Source organism: Dunckerocampus dactyliophorus, chromosome 2 (genome assembly GCF_027744805.1).
Source record: "Dunckerocampus dactyliophorus isolate RoL2022-P2 chromosome 2, RoL_Ddac_1.1, whole genome shotgun sequence".
NCBI lineage: Eukaryota > Metazoa > Chordata > Actinopteri > Syngnathiformes > Syngnathidae > Dunckerocampus > Dunckerocampus dactyliophorus.
The window spans coordinates 40342461-40351240 of record NC_072820.1 but is presented as its reverse complement, the minus strand read 5'-3'; the positions used below and the strand labels follow the sequence as shown (position 1 = coordinate 40351240).

The 8780-nt window shown below is 46.3% G+C and overlaps 1 protein-coding gene across 5 annotated transcripts in view; it reads right to left on the bottom strand.

Moving 5' to 3' along the window:
• Positions 1–183: 183 nt before the first annotated feature.
• shisa8b (shisa family member 8b) overlaps positions 184–8780 on the bottom strand; it is a 49910-nt gene continuing 41313 nt past the window's right edge. For all 5 annotated transcript variants that reach the window (XM_054763263.1, XM_054763290.1, XM_054763273.1 and 2 more), the window contains one exon: positions 184–4604. In XM_054763263.1, coding sequence (XP_054619238.1) covers positions 4078–4604 — 527 coding nt within the window. In that variant the 3' untranslated portion in view covers positions 184–4077. The remainder of the gene's footprint in view (positions 4605–8780) is intronic.

The following is an 8780-nucleotide window of genomic DNA, read 5'->3' as shown; positions in this document are numbered from 1 at the left end:
TATAAAAACATACAAAGTCCTGTTTGCTGTGGAACTGTGTGCAATTCTAAACTTGACTCAAGTTGTGGCAATGAAATATTGCTTTCCTTACATATCTTGTAATAGGGTGTGTGTTTTGAAAGGCTGATCAGTATTTCTCCAAACATCTAGGTTTCTTCAAGATGAGAGTACTGTATTGAAAATGTATTGTCAGTGGTCATATCAAGAACAGCCACAAGGTGTCAGTGTAAGTTTACAATTGAGCAATTGTTTTCTGAGCAGTTTTCATTCCTGAAAAAGACCTTGTGAAGCGAGCATGTTCTTCTGTGCCTGCGTGGGCTCCTTCCAGGCACGTCCAGTCGTAGTGCACGTGTGTGTTGGGTTAGCTGAGGAGTAAATTTTTTCTGTATGTAAAATGTTCGGGACCCTGGACTAGGTTTTTAAAGTATATAGAACCTAAAACAGGGGTGTTCCAGTTTTTTTTTTATTGGCCGGCAGAACATTCTAAAAAAATATTTTCACAAGAAAAGAAACACACACAAAAAAACAACAACAAAAATGGAAACTTCAGCAATAATTTTACAAGAATAAACTCCAAATATTAAGAGAAAAAAAAGTTGTAATCTAACAAGAAAAAGGCATAATTTTACGAGAATAACGTCGTAGGAAAAGTTTTCATTTTAGTAGCATCAAGGTGAAATATTAAAGAAAAATAGTTTTTCTTTGTTGTAATATCGTGAGAAACAAAGAAAACAAAATAAAGTAATTCTTGGAAAATTAGGTTGGGGAAAAAGTTATGCTGTAATGCAAATAAAGTCAAAATATTTGGGGAAATGTATTTAAGAAGAAAGTTGAAATAGTTGGAAAACAGAAAAAAAGAGCAACAGCAAAAAAGGGGCGTAAAAAGAGTGAAGTTGATACTAAAACTAGGCTTTTCACCTATATCACAAAGTTTAGATGCAGTTTTTTTCTTGACATATATATAACTTCTTAAAAAATACCATCCTTGCTTCCTTTAATTTTTTACTATGTGGAGCCGGTTCGCGACGTTGGGAGCCAATTATTTTTTTCCTCGTCTTTTTTTCTGTTAAAGACGAATGTCATTGGTCATGAAGTGTGGCGGTGTCTCTGCCCACACTGAGCAGGGGCAGGGGCGGGGTTAAACACGCTGTGGTGCTCTTCGAGCCGATTTGTTCATGAGAAATTTGCATGACGAGATTTGACGTGTTTTGACCTAATTTGTCTATTGAGGTGGGTCTTTGTTTTTGTGTTTTATAATATAACATTATCCATCCATCCATTTTCTATGCCACTTGTCCTAATTAGGGTCGCGGGGTATGCTGGAGCCTGACTTCTGGCGAAAGGCGGGGTACACCCTGGCCAGCCAGTCATACCTATGGACAATATCGAGTCGCCAATTAACCTAACATGCATGTTTTTGGAATGTGGGAGGAAACCGAAGTACCCGGAGCACGGGGAGAACATGCGAACTCCACACAGAGATGCCCAAGCGGAGATTCGAACCCAGGTCTTCCCGATCTCCTGACTGTGTGATAATATAACATCATATTATAATATATTTTTGTAGCTGTTCATTGAGGTTTACATAAATCCATTTAAATAATAAGCATTTGATATCATGTTTTTTTTTACATTAGTAATTCATTTTAAACAATACACATAAATTGGTAATAAACTAATTTAAGAACAACAAAAAATCTGAAGAGCCACTTGGGAGCCGAAAGAGCCGTCTCTTTTTAGTGAGCCGAGCCAATAGAACCCTCTCTCTAAAAAGAGTAGAAATTTCCATCTAGAACAAACGTTATATATAAAGACGTGAACTGTTTATTGGCAGTTTTCCTGTTAAAAATGAAAAAGGACATACTGTATCTTTGGTGGATACAAAACCAAAAGCAGTAGTTTTTCCAATCTTTAATATTTCTCTTTTAAATGTTTCAAACATTGCATCAGTATTTTCTGTGAAACTAAACAGCCATGTAACATTTCTGGGTTTTTGGTAAATACTGTACAGTTCACTGTGTTTTTGCTACATCCGCTAACCTTCACCACAACATATTGCAGTTACTTTGTATCATAATTCTCTTACTTGCTGCACGTACAGCAGTTTTAAATGCTACATGTATCATAGTAACCTACAGAAGTGCATTGTGCCTTTTCCCTGCTTTCCCTATATAAATAATTGCTATTCCTATTTCCATAATACATGCTTCTGCACATTTTCCAGTCACAACTACAGAGTCGCACAATAAAAACCTAATCAATTGTTTGGACACCCTGTCCACTCTGGTTTTTGTCTTGTACCATATTCAAATCGTGCCACTGGAATAATGTGACTTGCAGTACTGAAGGCCTACTTTAACCACATCACTTTCACATTACAAAAGCAAGCATTTATTTTAGAGCTCTTTATGAGTCGTGTTTCATGTTGTTCGATGCAATGATAAATTCTGTTTGAATCTGACATCGCTTATAATAAATTCTTAGAAATAAATACCTACTTTATGAAGCCCTTTTTCCAACAAAATGTGTCCAAAATTTACATAGCCTCACATTGTGTTACACAACAGACATTTTTTTTTTTTTTTTTTTACAAAACATTACACAAATCTTGAAAATGCTGTGTTTAAAAAAAAAAAAAAAGGACAACATTAATGTACAAGCAACTATTAGGTGGACAAAATGCATGATTGTAGGTTCCTAACAACAATGTTGTGATTGATAAACAGCTATTGCATATAAAAACTAATAGTCTAACAAAAGCACAGCAACCCAAATCAACAAGCAAGCGGTGATGAACAAGTGTTCAAATTTTAAACATGGAACAGGTTGTGTTCACATGACCCACTTACAAGCACAGAAAAAGAAACCCAAACTCACTGCAGGTTGTTTATCTGCAAAAAGTGGTTTGTTGCTCGGTGGGTGGTTGTATTATAACTACCATTTGTTTTTCAGGGGAAAACCTTACACACACTCTAAATAAACATCTAAAAGTTCTGAAGTTCTTGCTTTACGTTCAATCATTGCTACATTTTTCCCCTTCAAATAAAATGAACTGTTGCTTGTCTGCAGCAGCTTGCAGGTCTGCATGTTGTCTTTTGCTATCCAGGCTTCAGAGAGTAGATGAGTAATGTTTAAAGCTGCAGGCTTGCAAATGCCTCCACAGATTTCCCTGCAATAGTGCCTGGAGGTGGACAAATAACACAGGAGTGTCCTCACAGGTCCACACACTCCCGAGTTATGACCCAGACAATTCAGTAGCGAGAAACCCAGATTCACAGTGACTCTTTGCCTTTCCTTCCCCCGAGGAAGGAAAACATGCAGTGAGTTTTCCATTTTCTCTTCTCTCTCCTCTCTTTCTCCTCTTTTCTAAAGAGACCCAGCCTCTGGCTTTTACAAACTCCCTTTTCCCCCTCTCCCTCTCCATGGTTGGGATGGAGGCTGATGGGAGCTGACATGATGGTGGCATTGTCCTCACTGTTGAGTTAATGTCACCTCAGGGGTGCTGTCCCTGTATGCTGGGCCTGATGGCACCAAAAGCAAAATAGTACGTAGTGGAGATCGGCAAAAGGTATAAGGGGAAACCAGCTGTGCATGGAGGTAGACATTGAGATGCAAAATAGTCTTTTTTAAGTACAATACTGTATGGTCAAGTCTAGAAATTATATATTGTATTAAAACTATGGCAGTGGCCAAGTTCCAGAGGGTTAGGCTTATGGAAAGGTGTAAAATGTGTCCTTTCACAAGCAACTGATGTTTTCCGCAGACACAGTTTTGCAAAAAACCCTTAACTTTTTGTTTTTTTGACAAAGCCCAGATATAAAACATTGTCACATAAAAAATGCGCACCAAATCAATCATCTCTGAATGTAGACCGTATTATGGTGCTCCCAGCTAGTCTATACAATTTCTACAAAGTACAATAACTTTAAAACCACGATCACCATCATCCACGATCTCTGTTTTCCTCTTACATTTTTTCTGCACCCTTTTCACCTTTCTTGAGCGTATCCCAAACTCTGGTGTTGACACCAAAGTATGTGTAACTGTGCATTAGGCCACTCTCAGTAGCCGTGGTGCTCAGACAGTCACTTCAGTCGTACTGTGGGTGGAGTAGCTCTTTTGCCTGGTGTGGTGGTAGTGTGGTGCTTGAGATGGGTGTTGCACTTGGAAATGTGCCCCGTGCCCTGCCATACCTCCCGCACACATTCCTCCATAGGGTTGATTAAAAAGATCCGGCATGTTCTCAATGCTTTGTTGCTGACGGGTTGTGTAGCCGTGTCTCCAGTGGGAGGCGTGCATGGATGCAGACCCCGGGGCAGAGATCTGCCTTTGGACGTGGCGACCGGTGGGCTCCCAGGCTTTGAAGGCGGAGCTGGAGAGCAGTGGGTGTGTGGTTGTCTTTGGGAGGTGGGAGTGTTCCAGGTGGTTGGGGGGTATGGAGATGGAAAGAGGAGCATGGAGGTTGGGTTGTGATGGAAGGTGCTGGTGGATGTAGGACTTCTCTTTGGGCTGGACTGGCACCGGGTGGAATGCTGGAGGCGTCTGATAGTGGGCAAAGTCCATGAGTGGGAAGCTCTTGTAGTAGGGGTGAGATGCACTGTCCGCTATAAATTGGGAAGATCACAATAAAGACCAAGAAAAATTACTTAGGCAGCACGGTGGCATATGTGATTAGCACATCTGCCCCACGGCAGAGAATTTCTGGGTTCAAACCTTGGTGTGGGTTAACTATACTAAGTGCATTAGTTTTAAGCCACCGTGACACTTGCATGGATTTTGTCCCCGCAGTGGTAGGCACTTTTGCGTGCCAACGTGTAAATTTGTCGTAAACAGGTATGAAGTATGTTTAGGCTGTTCGTGTTACTTGCGTGAACTAGCCGTCCATGCAGCGCAATGTATTCGCAAACAATGTGGGCGGTGCCTATATATATATATACATCAAAGCGCGTCACATACCTTAAGCGGTGTTTACACTTGCATGCATGTTGCCTCTGCATTGTCCTGCAATTTGCCGTGGCGATGCGTGTCGTTTATTTATTTATTTATGGCAAGACTAGTTTGCACACTGCTTGCGCTCCGTTTACGCATAAATTACGCACTTCGCATGCGTTTTGTGACCGAAAATGGTGTGCATGGGCATGAAATGGTCATGCTCCTGCATGACTTGTTTACACCTCGTCAAGTCCTCTTTATGTCTACTGCGCGACAATAGTACGTGCGAAGCGCATTGTTCCCGCATAGGTATGCATTGTCACCACCACTTCCTGCGTGAAGCAGAGGTGGCATTATTTGGTCTGGCTGTGTCCTGCACGATGCCACACAACAGCTGGCATCACCCCTAGCTTCATGAATCCCTTTATTTGCAAGGGACCTACAAGATGTTGAACTCCAGAGAAGAAACTGTCAGTGCAGAAAAGAAAGGTAAGTCTATATTATCTTGCAGCTGCAGAAAGAGACTGTGCAAAGAGCAGAAAGGAGGCATAAACTAGAAAAAAAGAAGGCATGGACAGTGTGGGAGAGTGAATTGCTGACTACAAGACATCGCTTTGGGCATTATGATCACTTCATCCATCCATCCATCCAGCCATCTTCTACCGCTTAAGAATTCCCCCCGGGGCCCTCCGAGCGGCAGCTGTCTCCCGATTTTAATTGCATCATTAGCTATCATCCACATACACTCCATATACATGCACACAGATACACCATCCTCTTTTATTTTATTTTATTTATTTATTTATTTTTTTTTAATTGCATCATAGACACTATCACACCTTATCACATACACGGGTGGGGCGGGCTGGATTGGGGTGCCTCGTGCACCTCGGCGTCTGCCCGCCAGGGTCGGCGGTGTGGCCGGGGGCCTGGCCGTTGCGGTGGCTCGCCCGGGGCGGCCTGGCCTGTGGGGTGCCCTTGTCTGGTTCGCCTGCCCTTCCCTGGGGTGGCCCTCTGGGGCCTGTTGATGCCGGGGCTTGCGCCGGGGGGGGCGGCTTGCGGTGCCCCCCCCGGACTGACACGTGCCGCGGGCGCCTCTGCGCTCTTGGGGCGGGTTCGGCGGTCTCCGGGGGGCGGTGCTGGTGCTTCGGGTGGCCCGTGTGCTGTCGCGGCGGCCGGTGGTTGCTGCGCTGTGGCGGCTGCTGGGGCGCCGGGCCAGCTGGTGGGTTGGGGCTTGGTCATGCTTGCGGGTACTGTGGGCCTGGGTGGCGGGGTGGGGGTGGGGGGGCGGGTGCCCTGGGGCCGGGCTCGCTGGGGGGGGTCGTGCTCTGCCGGGCGCTTGGGCGTCTGTCGCCGTTGCGCTTTGTGCGCTGCCGGGCCGCTGTCTGTGTCCTCGCCTCCCCCGGTCTGTCTGTGGGCTTGTCGGGGGTGGGGCTCCGGGGCGCGGGTGGTGCGCTGTCGGCTCTGGTGGCATGTGGCTGGTCTGGCTTCTGGTGGTTTGTGGGGGCCGTCGGCTGGTCGGCTGCTGGTCTCGCCTTCTCGGTTCTGGTGCTTGGCCTCCCTGCGGCTTGGGGTGTGGTGCTCCCGCTCTCTCTTCGGGGTTTGCTGGCCCGCGGGTGTCGGTTGGCGCTGTGTGGTGGTTCGCCTGGCTGCTCGCCCGTTTTCCCGCCTGCCTGCTCAGTTTCCCGCTCTCCTCCTCGCTGACTCCCCTGTCTGCCTCGCTGGCGGCGTCCTACCGCTGGAGGGGTGTGGCCGGGTGTCTTCCTGCTCCCCGGCGGTCTGCGCTCTCCGCCCCTGGGTTCTGGATCGTATGTCTGGGACCCCGGGGTCCCCGGCTCCGCTGCTCCTTGGGTTACCAACGGGGGATAGGGTGGGGCTTCCGGGTGTCGGGCAGTCGACCACTGTGTGTGTGTGTGTGTGTGTGTGTGTGTGTGTGTGTGTGTGTGTGTGTGTGTGTGTGTGCGCGCTTGAGTAAGTAAGAGTGTGTATGAGCGTGTGCATAGGGGTGTGTTTGTGCGTAGGAGTGTTTATGTGCGTGTGTGTGGGTGCGTAGGAGTGTGTATGTGCGTGCGTGTGTGTATTTTTATTTATTTATTTATTTTAGTTATTTATTTGGGGGGGGGGGGCATACAGGGGTTTGCTCCGTGGGGTCAGGTGCTGGGCGATACATCTCTGCCGCCCGTGCCTCCGCCGGGTGGGTGGAGGGTGTGCCTCCTGCATCCCTTGGCGGGGCGGCCCTGTGTCGGGGGTCGGGCAGGGGGTTGGCCCGGGGCGGGCCGGGCTCCGCTCCCTGGGGGTGGGGGTGGCAGTGGGCGGGAATTGGCGCTTCCGGCGCGGGCGGGCTTCTTTCCGGCTGTGGAGGCGTCTCTGGGCCTGCCGGTTTGTGGCCCCCGGTACCCGTCTGCCTTTGTGGGGTGTGATCTCTCGCTGGTCTCAGGGGTTGGCAGTCCTCCGGCCCGCTGGCGCCCTGTCCTTGGCTGGGATTGCCTCTCTTCGGCCCCTTACTGGTCTTCCCGGGGGGGGGGCTCTCTGGGCTGGCTCTTGGGGCACTGATCTTTGTGCTGCCTGCCCCTATGGACCTGGTGGCCTTCTGGCGGCCGGGGCCCGGCCTTGCTATTTGGGGCGGGGCTCTCTGGGAGGTGGAAGGCGGCCCCTTTCCTTTCATGCACTCTCAGTGACAATCACACACCCACACATTCCTGCACCTTTATATATATATGAAGTCTTCCTTACATACAGAGATACCCGTACATATGCACACTCACAGTACATACGTACTTCCCCACATTACTCACTGAGTTAACCAGGGTGTTATTATGTTGTTGGTTTTATTACAGCGACGGTGATATCAGCAGTATGACTATATATATATGTGCAGCGTATGTGTGTATATATATGTATATATGTATATGTATATATATATATGTATATATATATGTATGTATATATGTGTGTATATGTATATTTTTTTTTTACAATGATGTGCATTACAGTAACTTTGATTCTATTCACTATCATGGATAATCATTTCATTACTACAGTTATGTGTGACTGTTTCAATGCGGTATTATCATGGTGATCACTATCATAATTCATCATTTCATGACTGCTATTGTGTGCGACTGTTTCAATGCAGTATTGTCATTGTGATCACTATCATAGTTCATCATTTCATGACTGCTATTATGTCTGATTGTCATTAAAAAAAAAAAAAAAAAAAAAAAAAAAAAAGAATTCCCCCCGACTTCCTCCAAGAGGTGGGGGAAAAGTTAACCCATTCATGTGTATGAGACACGCTTTAATACACACCGCCTGCATTGTTTAGGCATAGGTTGCGGTGCGTTCACAACTAGTACACGGAAATTATACGCACAACTAATTTTGAACATTTCAAAATTTTCTTTGCACACCGGCACGCAGCCCTGCAGTTTGCACATACTTCACACCTGTTGACCACCAATTTACTCGCTGGCACACCACTGGCACGCAAAATTGCATACCGCTGCGGGGACAAAATGCATGCAAATTTGAGTGGCTTATAACATGCTTGCCGTCCACAGCCCCCAAACAGTTGTGGTCGTTCCACCTGGAACTGAAACTGATAATAATGGCCAAAGTGATGTCTTCTGGAAGCCATTCCCTCACTCACTCTGTCCGTGTTTTCCTTTTTTTTGTAAGGGTTATTTTTTCCTGCATTCTCTCCTGGTCTGCGGCAAGTAGTAAAACTGCAGCCGTGAGATAATATGACACCTTTTCTTTTCTGCAATGAGAGCTTCTTCTCTGGAGTTCAACATCTTGTAGGTCCCTTGCAAATAAAGGAATCAATGAAGCTAGGGGTGATGCCTGCT